Source organism: Triturus cristatus, chromosome 1_1 (assembly GCF_964204655.1).
Source record: "Triturus cristatus chromosome 1_1, aTriCri1.1, whole genome shotgun sequence".
Taxonomy (NCBI): Eukaryota; Metazoa; Chordata; class Amphibia; order Caudata; family Salamandridae; genus Triturus; species Triturus cristatus.
The window spans coordinates 125,757,331-125,783,985 of record NC_140579.1 but is presented as its reverse complement, the minus strand read 5'-3'; the positions used below and the strand labels follow the sequence as shown (position 1 = coordinate 125,783,985).

The 26,655-nt window shown below is 43.2% G+C and overlaps 1 protein-coding gene across 3 annotated transcripts in view; it reads right to left on the bottom strand.

Moving 5' to 3' along the window:
- Positions 1–357: 357 nt before the first annotated feature.
- LOC146869755 (max-like protein X) overlaps positions 358–26,655 on the bottom strand; it is a 105,642-nt gene continuing 79,344 nt past the window's right edge. For all 3 annotated transcript variants that reach the window (XM_085614184.1, XM_085614189.1, XM_085614187.1), the window contains one exon: positions 358–6,745. In XM_085614184.1, coding sequence (XP_085470310.1) covers positions 6,686–6,745 — 60 coding nt within the window. In that variant the 3' untranslated portion in view covers positions 358–6,685. The remainder of the gene's footprint in view (positions 6,746–26,655) is intronic.

The following is a 26,655-nucleotide window of genomic DNA, read 5'->3' as shown; positions in this document are numbered from 1 at the left end:
GTTCCCTGGTCCTTGGTGGGCCAGACCATACCATCCAGGACACAAGAGTAGTGTCCCACCTAGCCACACTGTGCAATGCATATCTTGTTTGCTTATCGTTCTTCGTTTTATACAATTATGCATGAAGAGCACCAAGCGGATGAAGGGCACCAAGCGGATGAAGGGCACCAAGCGGATGAAGGGCACCAAGCACCAAGCAGATGAAGAGCACCAAGCAGATGAAGGGCACCAAGCAGATGAAGGGCACCAAGCATACACATTTTATACCCGAAAATAAATATATATTGCACATGTACCTCAAGTTCCCACAAAGACCTTATAACCTTGTACAATGAAATCACTGGAGAAGACACAGACTAACTCTTTTAAAGGTACATTTATTGAATTACAGCCATAATACAAAAATAATTCATTTCAATTCATTACACACAGAGGTCTTTATTAGCAAAAGTAATTTCTGAACACATCAGGAAAATAACCAGAACCCTGATAATTTGAGAGATTGAAAGTAGTACAAAGCATACGCCAGAGTTTGCATTTCTGAATGATGTAAATTCCAGCAGTTTCAACACAGGATTTAGGTTGGAATAACTGATCTTGAATAGAAAGAAAGAAAGAAAGAAAAGATAACAGAAGGGCAGAGGCCGTAATTGTGCTTTTCAAGGAACTGAAAGGCTTCAAACAACTGCTGACTTGCAGTTACAATTAGTCACTGCCGAGAATGGTGGGTGGGGTGGGCGGGGATAGTAGCAAGAGCTAAAAACAAACACTAATATATAATGTGTGCCACAAATTCTGATGTAATATCTGTTCTAAAATATACTGTAAAGACGTATTTATAGTAGTCTATATGTTCGTCAATCCAAGGAATGGCACCCAGGGGGTCTAGGATTGCAATTATTTTGTGTGTTTTTTAAATCTTCCAACAAGGTAAGATTAACACAAACTTACTTGGTGGCACTGCCGCACAGAGAATGGTAGCAATAGTCGCTTATCAAAGTACCATCTGAATTTCAAGGTTGAATAAACAGTTCACTTTTGTCCCTTATTCTTCAAAATCATAAAGTATGAAAATGTCATGTGAGACGTTGGAGGGCAATGTAAACATTGTTTGCATTTAAGTAAAATCACACTAGATTGTCAACCAACTGTTCCAGACTTTCACAGAGAGAAAAGCAGCATTTAAACCTGTTTAAACTGAAGGGTGGAATCAAGGTATTGCCAACTAGCTAGAAGTAGAGCAATCCCGCATTGAGCTGCACGTGCTACCAACTCATTCAAAACAATATCCTGGAACATGAAGTAGATTTACTATCCCGGTCCCCTGAGAAGCTAAAGTAATGATACACAGAACTCTGTGGCACTGATTGCAACACAATGCCTTTCAACACATTACTGCATGAATATTACACATTGAACCAGCTTGTGTCCCAGTTTCATTCAAGTCCCATTTGGACAATGCCAGAAGAAGTGAAATCATGCCATGAAAACCTGCAAATAAATACATTTTTGTTCATCTAATTAAAAGATATCAATTTGTTACGTTTTTCTGATTATTATCTCTTAAATTGTCAATTCATAGAACAGCACGAGCCACATTGTGGGGGCCGGATGTGAGGGAGTTGGAAAAGATTTGATTGGGTCAAAACAAGCTCTTTCTCATGTCACTTTAAATACATTTCTTGAACTGCTCTGGTGTGGTTCTTAGTTTACTATGAATCGACGGGCATATAGAAAAGGGAAATAACAGGTCCCTGGGCAACCTGGAAGTGTGCACCAGATTTGTGAGTGGTCAAGCTCAGAATATATGTGGCCCAAAAACTCATGTTACTTACAGCAACTGTACTAATAACCACATTCACAAATTTATTACTACAGTGCATAGGTCACATTCCAGTTTATCACAGTAGCATGAAACGTGCATCAGTATGTATCACAGCTTACTGGTTGCAAATTACCCTTTACATCACTTTAAACATTAAAACAACTCTCCAGAGGCCTTCTGAATGCGATTTTACATTACTGCACATAATAAACCCCTCACAATCTGGAATTGATTTTTATAAACTAATATTAAAGCCACGGCATAAACAATGTATGCAGTGGTGCAAAATGTATATTCTATTTATTGCCACTGTGGAGGTAGGGTTGGTGCATTCCCGAGAAGAAGAAAAACTGGCCACTCATTCACATTTTAATATTCTCCAAAGGCTCAGGACCTAAATAAAATTGTCTATATTCATTTTAACGTGAACTTTATCTCTTTACTTGAATTATTTGTGATTACTTTAATTAGTAGCCAGGGCTCATTAAGGCAAATCTAGAACATATTTAATGTGCTTTTGTTTTCTACTAACTATTTAAAGTTTGCACAGATAAGGGGAAACAAATACTGGCATTAGGCGATTTCCATTTTTGTCCCGGCTGGGGTATTACAATACTGATCATGCTGACTGGGTGGCGGCCCTAACCATGACCGTCAAGGCTTTGCCTCTTGTGGGTTATGGCATCTCCCCACACTCAATGGGAATAAATAGCACATTACTCTCTGCACATTCGCACACTTAACAGATTATATATCCAACTCCAACACATGAAATGGGAAACTTGGGATATGCTGCTGGTGTGCCTGAAAAGTCCAAAACCAAAAATTGTCGGTCTGAAAGGAAGCATAGGCTGCCTAAACAGATTACCCTTTCTCAATCCTGTGTTCATGCATACATGGGTGCTATGCAAGCGGGCACTTCATTAAATAAAACTAAGGGGGACCTTTTACATCCCAAGCATGAGTTAGAGGAAATATCCTGGTCGGAGGGAAGTGGAGGGGCAGCAGTATAGAACAATGAAACAGATGCCTTCTAGACGACTTTAAAACGCTGCTATAAAATATTATTGCTAAGAAATACAACGTAAAGCAATAGCTGTCTCTATACAAGATGAAACACTTCAGTTCATGGCAGTTATGTTAAGAGTATTTATAAAGTGCAATAAACATTTACAGGGACCGCCTACACATTGCCCAGCCGCTGACAACTTCCAGAAGAGGCATTTATTTTAGGATATAGTAATCTAGTGCAAAAGGCACATATAACTTCCACATCGAGCATGCAAACCCGGAACGTGTCCAAACAGCCTAAAATAATAAAACACACACCACACATGCAGATCTACACTAAACAAGTACACACTACCAGCAGGGTAGCAACAAGGGCTGGGTCCAAGGCAGATGTTCAGGTTAGGCAAGGCATATGGAAAAGAGTTTCACCGATATTCACTGTATGAAAATGGGTCTTGTGTGGATGAAATTTTGTTAACAGGACATTGAGGAGGACCGCGGTTACACACCAGTGTTTTATAGCATGCATAACTCTGAACAAACATATTTAGATAATTATAGGGCAGAGTCAGTCACATAAACCTTGTTCAGAAATATTCTGCATCACTTTTTCTCCATCTAAATGATTTGACCGTTGTTTAAATATACACTTGATTGGCCTTCTGAACCAAAAAAGCAAGAGACAGGAGGGCGATGTGAATGGATGACTATCAAACAGTGGGAGTAAAGCACAAGGGCAGAAATGTGCTCATCTTCAACAACCACTGCAGAGGGACATTAACAGTACACACAGGCAAAACTATGCATATGGTATCCGTACAGGACCAACCTCGCCAAAAGGCAGTGGAGAGCCCTCCCTGAACTTGCGACTGTAATCCTCCCCAGCTCACACTTGTGCCAAGAATTTTACTCAAACTTTTTCCGTGTCTACCCTAATAAACACTGCTGCTTTACACCGATGGCATCCAACGTGCCTTCCTTTATCTGGAGAATGCAAATATTGGTGCGATTCTTTGTAATTAGTGGGAAGTCGCTGTTCAACAAGCTGCCATATTAGGTACTGGTGCACCAAGCCACTCGAACCAAGGCAAACAGCTGCACCGGGACACACTAAAAGAGAACTAAAGTGAAGCTATCGATTGTAAATACAGCAAAGCAAGAATGATGCTTGGGTTCCGGGGAAGGTTTGGATTTTGGAGGTGTTTTGGCCAAGTGTAAAATAAAGCTGTTTTCACTTAAACATGCGCGCTATCCTGCAGGTGCCTGCGCTCCACCCGAAGACGAGCTTCACCTCCAGATGTCAGACACTGCTCCACTGTGGCTGGCAGGATGAAAGAAGGTAGTGGCCAGAAACATGTTTCCACGCAATGTACATCTGCTTTCAGAACACCAGAGACAGGAGCCACCACATGCCTGGAGAGGAGTCTGGTGAAGCAGCAGAGACCACAAGTCAACTATGCAATGAGGCGGGTCTGTTGTGGAGGACTCGCATTTATGGCCAGACGAGGCACTTGCTTTGGACACCACTGAGTTACTCCAATTATCACTGTATCAAGAAACAAACCCGCTAATCCAAGGTCTCTTCCAGGTTCCTGCGGTAGTTGCATTTCAGCCTGTGAGCGAATGGCCATTGAATCGCTTCTCCTACATTTGTCACAAGCGTAATCATCATCCAAACCATTACACAGAGCACAACAACAAGCAGAGTGTAAAGGGTCACTAATAGCAGGAAAGAAATGAATATAAAGAGGGCACTTGGGATGGCAGGCATAAGAAGCAATAGTGCGGAGCTTGAAAGGCAGTTCGGGCTGGGCTGTTCCCACAAGGAACAGGGGTAAGACTGATCTGCATATGGCTGGGTCTGAACTGGAGTGCAAAGTGAGCAAAAGAACGATGATGGATTCAATGCAGATCTAACAGTGACTGGGGGTGAGTGTCTGAAAAGTTTCAGCGCTCCGTCCATCATCTCTTTGTGTTTGCTTGTTCGCCCTAGTTAGGCAGGGTATGCCCAGAAGTGGGCCCCTTGCTCATTGTGTCACTAGATTCAAGCTGGCCTGGCTGATGAGGGGATCAGTGGAAGAACACAAGAAATGGGTCATTTCTCTAGGGCAGGGCATCACCAGAAGAGGAAGCAAAGCCCACAGAAGTAAACAAATAGCCAGCAAGCAAATGTGAATGGGCGGGCACTAAGCGCCTGTTCACTTAAGCCCTGCGTGCATCTGTTGCATGAGAAGCCTTGTGTTGTTGAAGTGCTCCAGGAGGAGGAAGCAGCAGCGCATATACCATGTTCCCCCAGTCGCTTACCATCTTGTTGGGGCTGCCATTAGCGCCACCCTGGGTTGTGATATTAATGTGTGTACACTGCCACCGATAAATGAAGAGAACTTGCAGTTTCATTTCTATAAGGGGTAGTGATGAGAAAGGCTCTTAAATCAGTACTAAGCTTCTATCCCTGGCAAACAAATCAAAAAGCCCCTGCGGTTCAATACTGCTGGCATAAGAATGAAATATGATCAAATAGAAATAGCAACTAAGTCCAATGTCCGCCCCTCCTCCTGCCCTAATGTACGCCTTTGGCAAAGAAGCTGTGAGCTGTTGCTTATCCCTATAAAGTGTACTCTTCATCACATAAAACGCCTTGAAGGACATTCACAGGGCAGAATGTTTGCGTCACGAGTCAGTGCTGCCCAAACCAATGACAACAACACACTTTGCACATAAAGTCAATAAAGGCAAGGACTTTACCCTTCAGGCTTCTCTTTTAAGAGACAGAAATACAAAAGAATCAGGTTTTTGCTGTTTTCCAAATTCCACCATTTCAAAACCAAAGGCAATTGGTGTCTGGTTCTATTCTTAGACAGTACTATGCTTGTTAACTCAGCCCATACATACATAGAGATTGACCTTGCTAAAGGAGGGCTATAAAAAACAATCATGCAGTTTCATCACGATTTTAGAGTTTTCAAGTTCTCCATGAAAAAATAAAATGTTGTCAACCCAGTGATTCTATGTATAAAGAGGGAGTTGTAGAGCAGAGACAGATGTTACTGTGCACCGAAGCCTCAACGGACAACGTCACCACCAAGAATGACTAGACCTCTCCCCCCTGGGACCAACACAAACTAATCTGCATGGCTGTTTTGAATGGAGGGTGAGAGGATGCCATTCAAAGGGGAGGTGTAGGATGGATATGCCCAGATTGGCTGCCACCAACAGCACGTACTCTTGGCTGACGGATACCAGTAATTGTATTAGACCATAGAAGCAATAATTCACCTGAACCAGATACTACTGCAGCTCTTTTTCTTTGTGTGACGAAATCCATGCTAGCATTATTGCCTAATTAACACACCTTGCACAAAAAAAAGCTCACACACCAAGGCCACATTTTCATGTTGATTATTGCACAATAAAAGTGTTATTGCTCCTACCTTTAACACTGAATGTAAAAGGTTGTGTGTAGAATTGGTTGAGTTTTTGTCCCTTTCCTTAAATCTTCGAAAACTAGAGATTCAACAAGAGTTCCAGCTGATTTGAAAGCTTCAAGCATTTTTCAGTGAAATAACATTAGATGCTCTTTCAAAGGACTGAAATGTAAGGTACAGTGTCATGTCAACCCTTTTCTTTTTGGAGGTCTTGGAGAATAATGCAGAAAGCTCCAGTTTCTACTTTGGTTTCATAGTCTATGTAATAAATTAACAAATCACAACATATAGAAAAGAAATGCAGAGCCTGTATGTTTAAGTGTCTTCTGTTTCGAGCCCAAGGCAGATATCCAAGGTGGAACAGACACATCCTTCTTGCTGTGTTGGTGGACGGGGTTTCAGCTTTCTGCTTCTTGAGGTTGCATCATCCATAGATTGGATTCTTCAACTGATGTAAAATACCCAGCACAATTTCTTGCAGTGTCTGAAAAGAGGACACACGAGGATTATAGCTTTCAGCAATAGGATCAAAAAGGTTGTATGTGGGCTAGATGTCAGACATACAGCACAGCCTTACATTGAAACTACTTCGCAATTACACAGTGATATTCTGTTTGCTAATATGTAAAGAAGAAAAGAGATGCAGCTGAAAGCATCAACATGCCCAACTCAAAGGTAGAGCAAGTACAGCCATATTCATGGGATAGCTGCTTTCAGTTACAACTGAAGGCTTGCAGGACTCATCAAATGTCTCAAGTGCCTACCAGAACTGCCTACTAAGTACAGTATGAACAACGACTGGAAACTCATCAATCGCTCCACTCAGATGGCAATTCTAGTTTTTACTTGCTGTAAATGTTTAACATTTGTCATTATCTCGGATCGGCTTACAATAAAGTTATAGCGACTGAGGTTAACAAGGAACAAGGTTGGACAAGCAAACTTTGTTTGAAAAATAATTTGTTAAAAAAAAAAAAAGTAGGACAGAAACAACTCTTGACGTTAAACCCAGAACTATTTCCACATTTATTAGTTAACAGTCTGGAAATGTTTATTAAGAAAGCCAGGTTTGAACGTTAAAATATCTTTAACCCCTTTCATGCGTCAGACGGAACCAGCAGTCTGACATCACAGTGGGTGTGTGCGGAGGACGGCCGTGGGCCGTCTGAACCGCATACGTGTGGAATTCCTCAGCACCACGGGAGAATTCCGGCCGCAGCAAAGCACTTAGACCACCAAATGTTTTCCAAGAAAAGGGATTTTTGTATTTCTGTCCGGTCTTAAGCACCTTTTTGTAAGCTGAATAACGAAATGGGTTCTTGCCTGTCAGAGTGCAATTTGCAGCTTGAAGAATCTTCTGGATTCACATGTTGTGCAATATCCCACCAAGTTGTTGGGTCTAGATTTCTCCAATTTATTAGTAGTCCTTTCTATTTTTATGTTTTTTTTTCCCGTTAGGCGTCGACGAATACCCCATTCGGTGTTTCCTGTGCCGTCGCATGCCCTTCCCAGAAGCTCCCACTCGTGGCTGCCATCTTCAGACTTTTTCCCCCTCCTGCTCTCATCTTGTAGATGGAGGTGGGTGGGTCGCTTGTGAATCTAGAAATTCTTTAAGTTGCAAAACTACTCCTACAGCTAAGAAACCATTTAGTTTTCCAGCGTGAATCTTTTCTGGATTTGCAAGTTGTGCATAGATTTTGTAGCGGTTTTGTTAGTTTTAAAAGTGGTTGGGAAGAAGATGAGCCTATATTTGTAAACAGGTGTTGTAATACTTTATGTCCCACTTAAGCTTCCTTGTTCATTTGAATGTCTAATGTCCAGTAGTGTTTTGTGGATTTGTGCTATGGCGGCGGTGGCTCTGTGGAAGATGTGCGGAGGGCAGGGGTCCGTGGGGGCTCCTGAGTGAATGCTCTTCATGGTTGTGGTGGTGTCTTCAGTGGTGACCAGGGTCCAGGCGGAGATGGTTGGCTGGCTGTCGTTGCTGGAGGAAAAAGTGGTTTTGGTGTCTGGTGTCGTAGAGGGACTTGATTTTCAGATGGAAGTAGGAGCCGAGCTGGTTGCAGAGGTCCTGCGAGGAATTGACATACATGGCTTCGCTGGGGGGTTTGGTGAACTCCTGAATGATGCTGAGGTTTAGCAAGGATTTTGCCTTGGATGAAGGTCCCTTGGTGGATCTGATGAGTTGGTGGTATTCTGTCATGGCGTTCTTGTAACTGCCATACATATGTCCTGTAAGGGTATTTTTGCTAGAAATGCAATGGTTGCTCGTTTCTTGTGGAGTGAACTCTTGAGTAGGATTTAGTTTTATCCCTGCACCTTTGTGGCAAAGCTGAATAGTTTGTGAGATTCATCTAGCAATAGCACCTTAGTTACTGTCTCCTCACATTGTCTGCAAAAAGCTTGAAATTTGTACAGTCTGATTTATGTGAAAGTGTGAAATCTCCTTTGGTAAGAACTGTTGATCTGTTTGATGACTATTCCGTCCTTGTGGAAGTGTAGATCTGGTTCGTGAATTGTGAGTGCTTGTATTTCACTCACCCTGTAAAGTGATGTTATAGCCACCAGAAAGACTGTCTTCGGCATGAGCCTTGTGTAAAGCTTCAAAAGGTGTCTTCTTTAGTTGCGTGAGTGCTATATTTAGATTCCATGTGAGTGCTGGTATTCTCCTTGGTGGTACAAATCTCTTTGCTCCCTCTAAAAAAATGATTAATTACTGGTGTTGTGAAGAAAGTTCTTCCTACACGACCTCTCGTGTAGGCCACAACCGCAGATATATGTACCTGTAAGGATGCATACATCAGCTTGCAGTCCAGCAAGTGCATAAGATACTTTTAGCACAGTTGCATCTTTAGTGTTTTTACATAATAAGACCATTTTTTGACACCATAAAAAGTATCTCTTCCATTTGTCTACATAACACTTTCTTGTTGTTGGCCTTCTTGCTTCTTTGAGAACAGCCATTATGCCCTCTGGGAGGCCTAGGTGTCCGAGTTCTAAGACTTCAGGAGCCAGGCTACCAGGCTGAAAGACACTGGTTCTGGGTGTAGAACTGTCCCCTTAGCAGAAGATCTTGGCAATCTCAAAATGTTGCCCTGCACCATTTGCATTAGTTCTGAAAAAAATGCTTGCCTCGCTTACTAAGAGGCAACTAGCATTAGAGTAATTTTGCTCTTCTTGCATTTATTAAAAATAGAGCATTCCCCAGGTGGTGTGGCTATCTGGATGCAAAGCTTTGGCATTTTGTGTTCGTTGGGGTTGCGAATAAGTCCACCTCTGGAGTTTCCCAAACTCCGAAATATCTGTTTTAGTACCAATTGAATGAGTTCCCATTCATGAGAGCTTGATGTTTGTCTGCTTAATCTATCCGCTTCTACATTGTTCTTCCCTGGTAGATGAACTGCAGTTAGATCGATTTGTCTCTGCACTGCCTACTTTCAGATTTCTTGGGCTAGTTTTGATAGGGCAAAGGATGGAGTGTTGCTCCTTCCGTTTGTTGATGTAGAACATTGTAGTGGAATTGGTTGGATTAAGCTTGATCTCCCCCACAACTCTTAAAAGCTTTTAAGGCTTGGAACAGTCTTTAGATCCAAGACATTGATATGCTAGACTGCTTCTTGTTCTTTCTAAACCCGTCAGACTTTGAGTGAGCCCATGCGAGCAGCCCAACCCATATGTGAGACATCTGTTGTAATGGTTATTTTTGGAGTTGGGTGTGCAAATGTCCTTTCTTGCGTTATATATGAAACACCATTTCCTCCTAGAGTTTCTGCGTGACAACCACTAAATCTTCCCAGCTCCCTGTCGCTTGTGGCCATTGGTTCTGTAGCCAATCCGGAATTGGTCTCATGTGGAATCTCGCTGTGGAATCAAAGGGATGAATAAAGCCATCTTTCCAAACTTTTTCCCCACAGCCCTCACTGTCCAAGATAATCCACTCTGTTAAAGGTGATTTTCATGAAGTATTCTCTTTTCGCTGGGATATACATTCCCGAATATCGAATTGATTTTTGCTCCAAGAAACAGCTTTTCTTGCAATGGATTGGTTGACGATTTTTCTATATTTACAGAGAATCCTAGTGCGAATAGGGTCCTCATTACCTCTTGAATATGTGCCTTGCATTTGGTGTGGGAGTCTGCTCTTACTAACCAATCATCCAGGTATGGATAAACATGAATCCCCTGCCTTCTGAAGTGTGCCGCTACTGTAGCTAGGTGTTTGGGAAACAATCTAGGAGCGGGTTTTATCCCAAAAAGCAGCACTCTGAACTGACAGCTAGTCTTGATCACCACAAATCGCAAGTATTTTTGATGTTTTAGATACATTGGGATGTGTATGCAAGCGTTTTTAGATCTATCGTTACCATGAAACCTCCTTTTTGGAACTGTGGTACGACCTCCTGTAAAGTTGTCATCTTGAATCTTTGCGCCTTTATAAACTAGTTTATGAATCAAAGGTCTAGAATCCGGCATAGTGATCCGTCTACTTTTGGTATTAGAAAATATGTTGAGTAATTTCCTTTCTTGATCTCTTTTCTGGGCACATTTTCTATTGCACTCTTTTCCAGCAATTCCTCTACCTCTTCGATTAAACATGATGTTTCCTCGCTTGAATGGACCTTTTTCTTTGGTCCCATTGTTGGTGGAATTTTGTCCAGTTCTATGCGATATCCAAATGTTACGATGTTTAACAGAGTTGTCTGACGTTATCCTCCTCCACTCCTGAAGGAAGTTCTTTATTCTGCCTTCCACTGGTGTTGTGGGAGAGGTTGTTCGTTGGCCACGTCACTTATTTGTGGGGGTGTACCTCCCCAGTGAAGTTCTCTCCTCCCACGTGATCATCCCTAAAAGGACTGGCGCCCTTTCTGCTGATATTGCCAGGGTTGCTAGGGTGCTGTTGGTTGGCTGCTACTTTGAAAACCTTGAGTTGTGCTACTCTGGAAAATACCTCTTCCTGTATGTCTGCTTGATGATATAGCTCCACTCCCTAGGTTTCCTATAAATTGAAACACTCCCATGGATTTTGCTGTTTCGTTATCTTTCTTGAGCTGTTCCAGCATTTCATATATGGTGCCTCCAAACAGCTGTTCTACATTAAAGGGTGTATTTATAATGTTTGCCTGTACCTCAGGTTTGAATCTGGAGATTCATAGCCAAGAGTGGCGTCAATGTTGTTACTGCCATCCCGTGGCGACTTGGTGTCTGATGCGTCTAATGCTGATATTAAGCATGTGTTAGCAATGGTCTTGCCTTCTTCGTCTAGGCTTGCCGCTCTTTTCTTATATTGCTCTAGTAGATACTTTATGAGCTCAGCCATCTCCTCCCAATGTTGGTACGTAGATCTGTTAATTGGAGTTTGATATACGCCATTGATTCGCTACGTTCCTCTCAAACTTTCTACCCATCAGATCCATCTTCTTACTCTCCTTGTCTGGAGGCGGCCAGAAAGTTGATGGAATACTGGCTAACTTCCTCGCTGTGGAGGTAATGATGGAGTCAGCCGGCACCGTTCCCTTAATGTATGCATTGTCTTTTGAAGAGTTCTTATATTTGTTATCAGCCCTCTGTGTTCTCGCTCTGTATGTAGCAGGCTCATTGAAAGCTTCCCTTCCTTGGCCCAGAACACTGGGTAGCATTGAAAGAAACTGGTTACATGTTTGTGATGGGATTAAAATCTCTAGTAGTGAGCATGCTCGAGTCTTCTCTTCCAGCTGATCACTATACTTACCTGCAGCCTTTCTGATGACTAGGCTGTACATTGCAATATCATCTGGAGGCGAAGGCCCCAACGGATAACAGTCAATCCCTGCTTCAGGGGAATCAGTTTAGAGTTTACGTCATTGAGTCTCCTGGTCAGGGAACTGCGCTCACAGCCCCAGAAGCTCTGTCGTTGCGCCACTGCCACTGCCCCCTACACCCCTTTCCAGGTAGGTGTTCGAGGCCCCCCCCTCCCCCCCGCAGGCTCTTGCCTGCACCTTATCCCTGGTGGGCCAGTGAGAGAGCTTTGCTATTCTGCTGGTCTGCTCGGATGCCTTCTCTCACTGTCTTTTTGTCGGTTTACTGTAATTGTGCCCACGTGTCTTTTGTCTGTGTTTTCTGTTGTCACTATTATTGTGCCGGTTTTCTGGTCTTTTGTATTTTGTACCTTTAGCTGTGTCCTCCATTTTCACTGCGCCTGTTCTCGCTTCCCTTTTTCCTGCCGCTGCTGCCCCCGCAGCCCCTCCCCCTGCCGGTTCCTGCTCCCCAGCTGTGTTTCCCTCCCCCGTTCCCTATTTAATGGCAGCTGCTGTGCTTCAGAGCGCCAAAGGCAAGCCCGTCTGCACCCATTCGCGACCTGACCAGAGCCAGGGACCCTGGCCCTTCGACGACCCACCGCTACAACTCAGCTGCCCTCCACGCACTCAACCTCCGAAGGAACAACTGCCAGCTGTCAATCCCTAACACCATCCACGGGCAGTTCTCCTGCGACTAACCTTCACCAACCTCCGCACCCCCACGGCCACCACCCTCCCACCGGATGCCACTACAACCGAAGCCTTGAGATGCATCCCCCCTCAACATGCACTCCCTGCACAGACACGTAGTAGAAATCGGGAACCTCCTCGACACACTCTCGCCAGACGGAGTCTTCTTCATGGATACCTAGACTAACCCCACCTCCGCCCCAACATCGCTACAGCCATCCCCGGCAGGTACAAGATCCTCGAGACGTGGCTTCTTCCTTTCAATGTCCGCTGGGTGCTCCTCGGGGTCGAGTGTCGACAGTCTATTTTCGTTTCATCATCGTTCATTGAGATTTTTGACTCTTCCTGAGATCTTTTTTTTTTTACCAACGACGTTGTATTTTCGGGAGACTTGCCTTCTGCGGTGTACATGTCCAGGAATCCGGGTGGTTCTTTGTCTCTCGGTCTGCCTTGGTTCAGCGTTTTTATACGTCGAGGCTCCCTTTTGTACTTTTGAGTCTGATTTTAGAGACTGGCAACTAATGTTTTTTCAAAGTTACCCGATGTCTCTGGTCTTTCATCTTGAGTGACTCCCCTTCGACCTCGACTATTTTCATGTCTGCGTCCAAAGCTTCTCCCTCTGCACCTTCCGTGATGTTTTCGTCATCGTTCCTCAGACCCAGGTCTCTTGAGGATGGTGTCAGCCTCTATCCCTGCAAGGCATAGTGCTTCTGTCTCTGCTTCTCTCTTGCCTTCAGTGTCTTTGACTTGAACCCCATACAGGCTTCGCTGTCGGCGCTTCTATGTTTGAGTGGCAGACAGAGGTTACACACACGATGTTGATCTTTCTGCGTGAATTTATGATTGTATTTCAGGAAAAATTGCAAAGGAGCCTTCTCCATCACACGGAAATGGGAGTCCCCTGTCTGGGCAATCTCTAAATGTTGAGGAAAAACTTCCCGTAACGATCGGAATTTTCCCCAGTATATATTTTTTTCCCCGATGATAGTCTTCCAAATTTTTTCAACTTTTCGTTGAACTTGTTCTGAACTTCTATTTTCCCCACAACTTGGAGAGCGCTCGGCAAAGTATCCAGACCAAATAGCGGGAAAAAAAGCAATTTGCTTCCAGGGAGGGCATGCGAAGTCACAGGAAACACCAAATGGAGAATAAGTCAACATCACCCGCCAAAAAAAAATAAAAAAGACGAAAATGGACTACTAAGAAATTGGAGAATTCCAGACCCAACTAGTAGATGGCAGAATAATGCACAGCGTGTGAATCCAAAAAATATTCACGGTGCAAAACTACATGTGGCGGAGTATGCATTTCCTTTTGAACCCCTTCTGACATCCTTGTAACCCGTACACATTAGGCTGGTCTAGGCCATATCACACAGTTGCAAACTGAAGGTAGAAGGAAAATAGTGCACTAAATTTCAAGATGTACAAATCACAAATAAGGTGCTGCCTTTAATCTTTTTTCGTTACAAAAGGGGGTGGTGATGGACGGAGCATCAGAACCAATCAAACACTCACACCCAGTCAACAGATCCGGGTTTGATCCATCACCGTTCTTTAGCCCACTGTGCCACCCCAGTTCAGACATGGCCATATGCAAATCAGTCTGACCCTGTGCCTCATGGGAACAGTCCAGCCCAAACTGCCAAGCCATGCCTTCCCTGGACCGGAAACAAGCTTCCTAGGACCGGTTTCTGGCATTTCAGCCGTCTTCAGCCAGGCTTGCTTGAATCCAGTGGGAAAGTGAGCAAGGGACTCACGTCTGAGCATACCCTGCCAACTTATGGCGAACAAAGCGTTACAAAAGGGGGTGGTGATGGACGGAGCATCAGAACCAATCAAACACTCACACCAAGTCAACAGATCCGGGTTTGATCCATCACCGTTCTTTAGCCCACTGTGCCACCCCAGTTCAGACATGGCCATATGCAAATCAGTCTGACCCTGTGCCTCATGGGAACAGTCCAGCCCGAACTGCCAAGCCATGCCTTCCCTGGACCGTAAACAAGCTTCCTAGGACCGGTTTCTGGCATTTCAGCCGTCTTCAGCCAGGCTTGCTTGAATCCAGTGGGAAAGTGAGCAAGGGACTCACGTCTGAGCATACCCTGCCAACTTATGGCGAACAAAGCGTTACAAAAGGGGGTGGTGATGGACGGAGCATCAGAACCAATCAAACACTCACACCCAGTCAACAGATCCGGGTTTGACCCATCACCGTTCTTTAGCCCACTGTGCCACCCCAGTTCAGACATGGCCAGATCTCTTGACTGGGGGAGAATGTCTGCATTGTCAGCATTCCGTCCATCATTTGTTTGTTGTAACGCTTTTCGCCCTAAGTGGGATGGGTATTCCCAGACGTGGGACCCGTGCTCACTACGCCACTGGAGTCAAGCTATCCTGGCTGATGACTGCTGATAGCCAGAAACCGGTCCTAGGATGCTTGATTCCGGTCCAGGGAAGACATGGCTTGGCAGTTCGGGCTGGACTGTTCCCATGAGGCACAGGGTCAAGACTGATTTGCATATGGCCATGTCTAAACTGGGGTGGTGTAGTGGGCAAAAGAACGATGGATTTAACCCAGATCTCTTGACTGGGGGAGAATGTCTGCATTGTCAGCATTCCGTCCATCATTTGTTTGTTGTAACGCTTTTCGCCCTAAGTGGGATGGGTATTCCCAGACGTGGGACCCGTGCTCACTACGCCACTGGAGTCAAGCTATTCTGGCTGATGACGGCTGATAGCCAGAAACCGGTCCTAGGATGCTTGATTCCGGTCCAGGGAAGACATGACTTGGCAGTTCGGGCTGGACTGTTCCCATGAGGCACAGGGTCAAGACTGATTTGCATATGGCCATGTCTAAACTGGGGTGGTGTAGTGGGCAAAAGAAAGATGGATTTAACCCAGATCTCTTGACTGGGGGAGAATGTCTGCATTGTCAGCATTCCGTCCATCATTTGTTTGTTGTAACGCTTTAATCTTTTTTCAACGTGCTATAATGGGTACTATCAACACATTGGCTTCAGTTCATTGGTGCGGGATCCCCACCACGTCAGTCAATTGCACTTCTACACAGGCTCTACAACTGGTTACATAGAGGAACTCAAAGTTCCTATCATATCTCCATTCAGCTACCCCCAACTTCCTGAACAACCCAGACACTGGCATGCCATATACCAGACATGAATACAGTGAGATAACGGATTGCTCTCACACAGACACGCTCCACCCCTCTATGAAGTTGGCTCAATAGCTGTGTTGGCACTTGCCCCATGTACCCATAAAGTGTTTCATTCTATTAGTTTCTCAACATTCTTTGGGCTCCACCAGGGCAAACTAAGTCTGTGCCAGCTCGTGAGTCTAGAGATTCAGAAAGGTGGAGCACAGCACTGCAAAGCAGGAGCAGTGGATTCTTTGACCGCTGCTTAATCCAGAGAGCTATACATTCAAATAAAAACCTTTACCGAGTTGGGTTATTCTCTCTTCATGCATTTATGGATTTGTCAATACCAAGATTTTAGTCCACATGTCTTCGACCATACCTATACGATTTATTTTGGTGTTTGTAATGCAATTGTTATCATAAGAGAACTAAGCACCTCTATAAACAATTTGGGAAAGATGAAAAAGAGCCAAGAAACTGTTGAGTAAAGAGTCCAGCAGGAAGAATTGAGAAGCTGAAACTGAATCTTTCCAGGTGGGATACCAGAATAAAAGGAACTCCTAACCATTTCAATTCTAACAAGTTTCCCGAATTGGAGCTCGTTTGGTTGTGCTCGGAGGAGAGGATCCAGGGCATTACATTTCAGGACATTGCATTTCCAGGAAATGTCCACCAGGTTTCAGCCACTTGACAGAGTACTGAAGGGTCAGGGACATGGATGCTGAACTAAGGCTCCTGATGTATTTGGGAGGAGTCATGTGTAATCTGAGAGCGGCTTTTATTTAAGTAGACTTTATGGATAGCACTAGATATCCTTTGTTTGACTGGGGCCTTTATTTGGGAGCCATTGGGGTGTTTTTAGTGCTTGTTTAAGCCCAAGACTACGTATGCAGTCTTCAGGAATCAATTATACTTTATTTAGACAATCAAGTCCATTAAAGTGCCAAGTGCCATAAAAACGATTAGAAGAATCAATACATAGTTTTAGCCATATGGTGTAAAAAAAAAAAAACATTTAAAAAAAAAAAAACATAAAAAAAAAAAAAACCACACATATATATATATATATATATATATATATATTCGCTTACAAAACCATAGGTTTGGTCGAAACGCGTTGGTTAGCTAAGGGAACCTGATGGTGCTTAAGCTGTTTTTGTAATATTTGAAGTAAAATAACTTTTGAATTATCCTCCTGGAGTGCGAGTATCTCTTCTTTTTGGTGAAAAAATATATATATATATATATATATATATATATATATATATATATATATATATATATATATTCACTGAAAAAACCATAGGTTTCACACACGTTATAGTTAGGAATTAGCATTTAAAAAACCTTGCAAATTCACTGAAAAAACCATAGGTTTCACACATGTTATAGTTAGCGGAAATTTTACTGATAAAAAACCAATGAAATTGCCCCGTTATAGTTAGTGCTGGCAACTATAACTCACGCGACCGCAATCCTCTGCTGATGCTAATACTGTATTTAGACTTATTTGCCCATGTCTTCTTCCATACATTTTTAGCTATAACATATATTACAAATATTTTTTTTTATAAAGACACATATGTCATCAGCAGAAGATTGCGGTCGCGTGAGTTATAGTTGCCAGCACTAACTATAACGGGGCAATTTCATTGGTTTTTTATCAGTAAAATTTCCGCTAACTATAACATGTGTGAAACCTATGGTTTTTTCAGTGAATTTGCAAGGTTTTTTAAATGCTAATTCCTAACTATAACGTGTGTGAAACCTATGGTTTTTTCAGTGAATTTGTACGGTTTTTTGAATGCTAAGTTACTTTACGCCATTCGAGGCGTGCGCGCCCACTTAACGCAGTGCGTTCCGTGCACGGTTTTTATCAACTTTAATAAGCCCTGTACATTTGGGTCTTCAAATACGTAACGTTCCAGCAATTTTCACCCAGGACCCAAAATTTCGCACTGGTTTCAGTCATTTGGCTACTACGTGTTCTCGTCATTGGATGGTTCTGGGTATAGATACAGCCATAGAGCACAGCCAAAAAGAACTGGAAGAGATTGCTGAGATTGAAAAACTAATTTTGGAAGACAACTCCATACCTGAAGCGAAAAATCTTTTGGAGAAAATCAATTCAACTATAACTACTTTCAATACCTTTGAACTTAACAAAAAAGTTACCAAAATACAAAAGGATATCAAATATTACAGTATAGACAAAACCTATCCATACCTGAAAGACGAATTCTATAATACCCCCTACAACCCTCCAAGGACACGCAACTGGGGTAGATTCAGAAACAACCAGCACATCACCTTCTCAGACTCTTCCAACACCTCAATTGAAGATTCGGAACATAACGAAGAGCCTAGCACCTCTAGGAACCAACACAAACTTCCATCCCTGTTGCCACCCGGTTTTTTAGAACAAGGCCGCGGACGCGGCCAGAACCGTCCACGAGCACGGAACAACTACCAAAACCAATACTCCGGCGAAAGGCAAACCAGAAACAAGTTTTACCGTTGGGGCCCTCAACAATAACTACCCCAAGTGACACCATGAACGTACCTGTCGACGCCATGGAACCCAATGACTCCCAATTCAGTACCAACCATGAGGTGATCCCAATATTCAATCTTTCGAAACATATTCTGTCGGAAGAAGAAACCAATCTGCTCAGTAGAGGCTTGAGCTTTGTACCTACGGAACGTAGTAACTTTATTGATCTACATGCACATTTACTACAATTCTTCAGACGAATCAGACTACGACACTTTTTTGCAGACAGACCGAATCCTTTCCACACTGATGCCCCACGCTTTCATCTTCCTTCCACCTTCCATCCCCCCTCACACACCATGCCTCCAGAAATACTGTCTTTTGAGCGATTGGTTCTCCATGAGATCGCAGATGTACAAAAAAAGTTTGAATATGTCCCTTACAATCTCCCGCTGGTTGAAAAACAGGCCTTACTTACCCTGAAAAATAGATCGGAACTCACCATCAAACCGGCCGACAAGGGAGGCGGAATTGTCATCATGGACAATGAGAAATACGACTTGGAAATCACAAGACAACTCTCTAATGTGGCCCATTATCGGAAGCTTTCTGGTGATCCCCTGCCTGACTTAAAGAAAAAGATATACCACATCACGAAACAAGCTCAAACCAACAATATTATCTCCTCAAAGGAATTTTCTTTCCTGAACAATGCCCATCCACGTACACCAGTGATCTACGTCTTGCCTAAGATCCACAAGGACCTTCAAAATCCCCCTGGAAGACCCATTGTGTCTGGCTGTGGCTCCGCCCTTGAACCCTTGGGGAAATACATAGACTCTGTCATTAAAGAATTTGTTCCACTCACCGACACCTTTATAAGGGACAGCATGGATCTTATCAAGACCATAGAAGACAGACCTTTTGATGTAGAGACAGAATTGATGGCTGGTCTTGATATAGAGTCCCTATATACGAACATCCCACATGAAGAAGGACTTTTAGCCATCTTTGAACTACTAGAAACCAGACCTAAACCTACCCGCATTCCCACAGAATTTGTGATGGACTTATTACACATTGCCCTAGAAAATAATTATTTCCTGTACAAAGAGGACTTCTACTTGCAAATCAAAGGTGTTTCGATGGGAGCATGCTTTGCCCCGAATTTTGCCATTCTCTTTGTTCACAGACTTGAAACTTCACTTATACTCTCGCCCATCAACCCATTCAGACATCAAATTTCCTTATGGCGCAGATACATCGACGATGTCTTGCTACTCTGGAAAGGATGTGCCGCCACTTTATCCTCCTTTGTTAATTGGTTGAACAATTCCCAAATCCACCTGAAATTCACATGTGAACAAACCACCAATGACTTGCCTTTTTTAGATCTCACCATACACGCAGAGGATGGTCTAATTGGAACATCACTATACCGGAAGCCCACCGAGAGAAACACACTGCTTCATTACTCTAGTTATCATCCACGGGGGCTCAAAGATGGGCTACCCTATGGACAATTCCTCCGGATTCGAAGAAACTGCAAGTGGCGCAGAGACTACTTCAGAGAATCGGAAGTCCTATGCAAGAAACTTACAAACAGAGGTTACCCACGAAAATTGGTCTCACGGGCACGTAAGAGGGCATGGTACTGCCACCGTGATCTCTTACTTACACCTCAACCTAAGAAAACCAATTCCAGGATTCCATTTGTCTCTCAGTTCAGCCCGAGTAGTAATCAGGTTAAGAAAATTATTACTCGTAATTGGACATTGCTGCGGACTAACAAATCCTTCCAAGAACCGCCACTTTTCTCATACAGACGGGGCAACAATTTATCGAACCATCTTGTCCATGCCATCACCTGGCCCAATAAATCGACCACAACCAATACCATCACCTCGAGTTGGGGTTTACCACCCATACTGGGCCATTACAAATGTCAATCTTGCAGCGTATGCGAATTAACAACCAACACTAAAGATTTCAAGTTCAACAACCAATCACATACCCTGAACACATTTACCAACTGCCGCTCACAAAATGTGATCTATGCCATCGAATGCCCTTGTCATCTAGTCTATATTGGACAAACTACTCAGATGATTAAGAAAAGGATCATCCAACACAAGAGCAGAATTAACTGTAAAACCATTACAGCACCTTTGGTCTCACATTATCTGGAACAAAATCATGATGCTCTGGACATGAAATGGCAAGTTATTGAGCAGCCCCGCTTGCCTCCCAGAGGTGGAAACCTTCAAGCTCTCCTTGACAAAAGTGAATGCAAATGGATAACTCGTTGTAACTCTGTACACCATGGCTTGAACACGATTGATGAGTGGAATGGTACCATTCATTACACTACCTGATATACAACCCTTCGTATCCACCTTCCATACCATTCCTTGTTACTCTGCCTTCCCGTAGCCTTTGTCCGATGTCCTACAGACCCAGATATCCCTTGCCCTCTGTCTCTGAATGGTAGTTCATAATTTGAAACCTTGTTGTTTTCTACTAATGAATTGATTTCTATCTCCATTATGTTTGTTCCTGCATTATTGTTTACATAACTGTGGTGGTGTTAAGGTCAGTCTTTACCTCCTCTTGTTCCTTCCCTTTGTCCGCAAACCAGTCTCGGTTTCTTCCCCCCTTTTTTTGCCCCTCTCCCTGCCCTTTTCCTTGTCTGTCACCATGCTGGTTCGATCCCCAGCAACTCCTTCCAACTCTTCCCTTTCTTTCTCCTTTTCCCGTCCATTCAGCGTCCATAGCAACCGGGCTGCATTCCCACCTCCTTAGTTACCTAAACGCTGACTCATTCCCCGCCTCCCGGTAGCGCCGTCCAATAGACGACGGCTCCGCGTCACGCCCAGTCTGCCTTCATTTAGGCAGCTCCGTTGCTCGTCTCACTGTCACTAATCGACCTAGTTGGTGCACATGTAGTTGGCTCCTCTAGTCCTCTCTCCCGCTCTGGATTTACTCCTGTTTTGCTGTTGACCGCTAATTAACTACGCGACCAGATCCTTGACTGCGGCTCCATTCCACTTTGGGTAAGCTTCTAATAGTCAATTGATCGTTCGCAGTCATATCCCCCCTGTACAGCCGGTAACGTTCTGCCCCCCTCTCTACCCCCTTTCTTAGGCTGCTTACCGGTCCTCCCCTTGCATCGGTTGCTTTTCCCGCGAAGTTCCTTTTTGCTTCGGTGAGTCCATCTAACCTTGCCGCCTCCGTTTCCTCTGTAACTGTACTTCCACCCCTCATTCTAACTATTCTCTTACCCTTCCCTTTTCACAGCTTTCCGAGGGAGACATCCTCCCCGTGCCCTCCACAATTATATTCACCTATTGTGGAACACTCAGCCCTTTCCCCTTGCACAAGGTAGGCTCCTAGTCCTTGCCTGTTCCACTTATATCTTCTCCCTGCTTTTCCTTTCCTTTTTCCCGCCCCGCCTCCCATTCTCCCCTTTTCTCCGTTCTCCCGCCCCTCCCCCCCTCCCCCCTCTTTCCTTTACACGCCTCATCCCTCTTGGCATTGTCTTGCCCACACTCTCCCCCCTTTTCTTGTCTCCTGGCCGCCGCTCTGATTCGTTAATTATTTCTTTACAGAGCACTCCCAAATTAAGCAACCCAGGTCCTGATGATGATCCTCAAATTGGCAGGATCGAAACGCCGTTGACCATTACCCACCAGCCTAAACGTTCTTGGCGCACACAAACCTGGTTCATTTGAAAAAGAAAATTACCAATCTTACTATCCAGTAAATTGTTATATGGACCCTGTATTGTACATATTGCCTTCATGCGCCGGCTGTTGTGTTGTTTGTTTTCACGTTGTCACTAGCGCCGTTGTTTCACTAGCACGAGCACTTTGTACACTTTTTCACTAGGGTTGCCAGAGTTTTTTATACCCTGTTGTGCTCTGTTGATCTATCCAAAAATATATGACGCCGATTGGCGCTTTTGAAAAAATAACTTTGAGTTTCCTCTCTTTTGTTCCTTGTAATGTCTTGTACATACCTTTTTAAATAATTTCAGTATATCCTGCTGGGATATTGTCGCATTTACAAACCTTCGGCCACCAAAAGCACAGGGGGTGGGGTCAATGTGGATAGTGTTTTTTTTATTTCGATTTTATAATTTCATGTTGCCAAAATATAGTTTTTTTACTGATGTAATAAGCCCTGTACATTTGGTGGCCTACGGCCACCAAAAGCACAGGGGGTGGGGTAAGTGTGGATAGTGTTTTTTTTATTTCTATTTTTTACCGTACGCTTACGGTAAGCGTACGGTAAGCGTACTCGGCGAAATTGCCGAAAAAAAAATAAAACCGTTTTTGCTCTTGGGGGATGTTTGGGGACTCCCTCAACATGACTATGTGGGAGGGAGTTGTCAAAACAGCCCCGTAACATGTTTTTGGGCATCATGTTTGATAAATAACACTCAGTGCGAGAGACAAAATGGCGGACGCCGCTTCCTGGTTTCGGCCGATTCAAATGTTTACTAAGATCTAAGAGCCAATCAGAATCGCGCTCGCGCACGCCACCGTACGCGTACGGTAAGCGTACGGTAAGCGTACCGTAAGCGGGCTCAGATATATATATTGATTTAAAGGCTATTTTCTCAGAATCTACTGAACAGATTTACACCAAACCTACAAAAGGCACTTCCTTGACATAGGGACTACCTCTCTGCCAAATTTCTAGTAATTCTGTTCAGCCGTTCGGGCTGTAGCTCTGTCTAAAGGTCCTATGGAAAAATGCATGGGAAAAACGCGTTTTGGGACCCCCCTTTTATCTCAGCCCCCGCTTGACGAATCCCCCCCGAGACTTTCAGGGTAGGAGCGGAGCGTAGCGCCCCACCTATTTTGAGAAATTCGCGAGGATTCATCGACCGGCGCCAAAGTTATTCAAAATAGAATGTTGCGGATTTCCTATGGAAAAGGGGTCCTAACTATAACTACCTACTGGCGACCGCCAGTAGGTAATATATATATATATATATATATATATATATATATATATATATATATATTCACTGAAAAAACCATAGGTTTCACACATGTTATAGTTAGCTGGACATTTTACTGATAAAAAACCAATGAAATTCCCCCGTTATAGTTACTGTAGGCAACTATAACTCACGCGACCGCAATCCTCTGCTGATGCTAATACTGTATTTAGACACTTATTTGCCCATATCTTCTTCCATTAAATTTTAGCTATACATATATTACAAATATTTTTTTTTCATAAAGACACATATGTCATCAGCAGAGGATTACGGTCGCGTGAGTTATAGTTGCCTACAGTAACTATAACGGGGGAATTTCATTGGTTTTTTTATCAGTAAAATGTCCAGCTAACTATAACATGTGTGAAACCTATGGTTTTTTCAGTGAATTAGCAAGGTTTTTTAAATGCTATTTCCTAACTATAACGTGTGTGAAACCTATGGTTTTTTCAGTGAATTTGTACGGTTTTTTAAATGCTAAGTTACTTTACGCCATTTGTGGCGTGCGCGCCCACTTAACGCAGTTCGTTCCGTGCACGGTTTTTATCAACTTTAATAAGCCCTGTACATTTGGTGGCCTTCGGCCACCAAAAGCACAGGGGGTGAGGTCAATGTGGATAGTGTTTTTTTTATTTCGATTTTATAATTTCATGTTGCCAAAATTACGTTTTTTTTCTCTATTAATAAGCCCTGCACATTTGGTGGCCTGCGGCCACCAAAAGCACAGGGGGTGGAGTAAGTGTGGATAGTGTTTTTTTTATTTTTATTTTTTTACCGTAAGCGTACGGTAAGCGTACGGTAAGCGTACGGTAAGCGTACCCCGCGAAATTGCCGAAAAAAAAATAAAACCGTTTTTGCTCTTGGGGGATGTTTGGGGACTCCCTCAACATGACTATGTGGGAGGGAGTTGTCAAAACAGCCCCGTAACATGTTTTTGGCCATCATGTTTGATAAACAACACTCAGTGCGAGAGACAAAATGGCGGACGCCGCTTCCTGGTTTCGGCCGATTCGAATGTTTACTAAGATCTAAGAGCCAATCAGAATCGCGCTTGCGCACGCCACCGTAAGCTTACGGTAAGCGTACGGTAAGCGTACGGTAAGCGTACCGTAAGCGGGCTCAGATATATATATTGATTTAAAGGCTATTTTCTCAGAATCTACTGAACAGATTTACACCAAACCTACAAAAGGCACTTCCTTGACCTAGGGACTACCTCTCTGCCAAATTTCTAGTAATTCTGTTCAGCCGTTCGGGCTGTAGCTCGTTCTAAAGGTCCTATGGAAAAATGCATGGGAAAAACGCGTTTTGGGACCCCCCTTTTATCTCAGCCCCCGCTTGACGAATCCCCCCGAGACTTTCAGGGTAGGAGCGGAGCGTAGCGCCCCACCTATTTTGAGAAATTCGCGAGGATTCGTCGACCGGCGCCAAAGTTATTCAAAATAGAATGTTGAGGTTTTCCTATGGAAACGTGGTCCTAACTATAACTACCTACTGGCGACCGCCAGTAGGTAATATATATATATATATATATATATATATATATATATTCGCTTACAAAACCATAGGTTTCAGACACGTTATAGTTAGGAATTAGCATTTTAAAAACCTTGCAAATTCACTGAAAAAACCATAGGTTTCACACGTTATAGTTAGCTGGACATTTCACTCGTAAAAAACCATTGAAATTCCCCTGTTATAGTTAGTTCAGCTAAATATAACTCGCGCGACCGCAATCCACTGCTGATGACGTCACATATTACATCACTCATGACATGGTCAGTGACATCACTGATGACATCTCAAATGACATCACTGATGACATCATCCAGTGAATATGTGTCTTTCTGAAAAATAAATATTTTTTATATATGTATATCTAAAGGTTAATGGAAGAATAAATGGGTAAATAAGTGTCTAAATGGATGGTTTTTTTTGTAAAATTTATTGTATAACTGACTTATTAACAGTATCAGTGAATACAGTGAAGTAATATGTGACATCATCAGCAGTGGATTGCGGTCGCGCAAGTTATATTTAGCTGAACTAACTATAACCGGGGAATTTCAATGTTTTTTACGAGTGAAATGTCCAGCTAACTATAACGTGTGAAACCTATGGTTTTTTAAGTGAATTTGCAAGGTTTTTTTAAATGGTAATTTCAAACTATAACCCGTGTGAAACCTATGTTTTTTTAGTGAATTTGTAAGGTTTTTTAAATGCTAATTTATGTATGTATTATTATATTTTTTTATATATTTATTTTACAATAAACTACCTATGTATATAGTTATAGGTTGACTGTATCCTGTAATATGGAATGGCTCGTTTAAAATGTTTTTTTTTTTTTAAGGGTTTTTCACCGTGCGCGAACTGTGCGCGCACCCCGCGATTTTTTGAAAAAAAAATTTAAAAAAAATTTCACCCTTCGGGGTCCTTCAGGGACCCCCTGACAAAGGCTAGGGGGTCAGGAACTCTCTACCCTGCCCCCTTTTCACATTCTCCACCTTTGTTTTTCACTGCCACACACAAAATGGCGTCCGACACTTCCTGATTTCGACCGATTCGAATGTTGACTGACATCTAACCACCAATCAGAATTACGCTCGCGCACGGTGCGCGCCGATAGATATTTATGTACTTTTAACTGCAAGTTTCTCAGGAACTACTGAACAGATTGACACCATATATGCAAAAGGCACATGCCTGACCTGACGACTACCTCTTTGCCAAATTTCAAGTAATTCTGTTCAGCCGTTCGGGCTGTACCTTCGACAAAAGGTCCTATGGGAAAATGCATGGGGAAAACGCGTTTTGGGACCCCCCTTTTTTCTCAGCCCCCGCTTGACGAATCACCCCGAGACTTTCAGGGTAGGACCTGAGCGGAGCGCCCCATTAGTTTTGAAAATTTCGCGAGGATTCGTCAACCGGCGCCAAAGTTATTCAAAATATAATTTTCAGATTTCCTATGGGAACTCGGTCCTAACTATAACTATCTACTGGCGACCGCCAGTAGATGAGAGATTATATATATATATATATATATTCACTTAAAAAACCATAGGTTGCACACATGTTATAGTTAGCTGGACATTTCCCTCGTAAAAAAGCAATGAAATTCCCCCGTTATAGTTAGTGCAGGCAACTATAACTCACGCGACCGCAATCCTCTGCTGATGACGTCAGATATTACATCACTGATTACATAAGTGTCTTTCTGAAAAATAAATATTTGTAATGTATGTATAGCTAAAGATTAATGGAAGAAG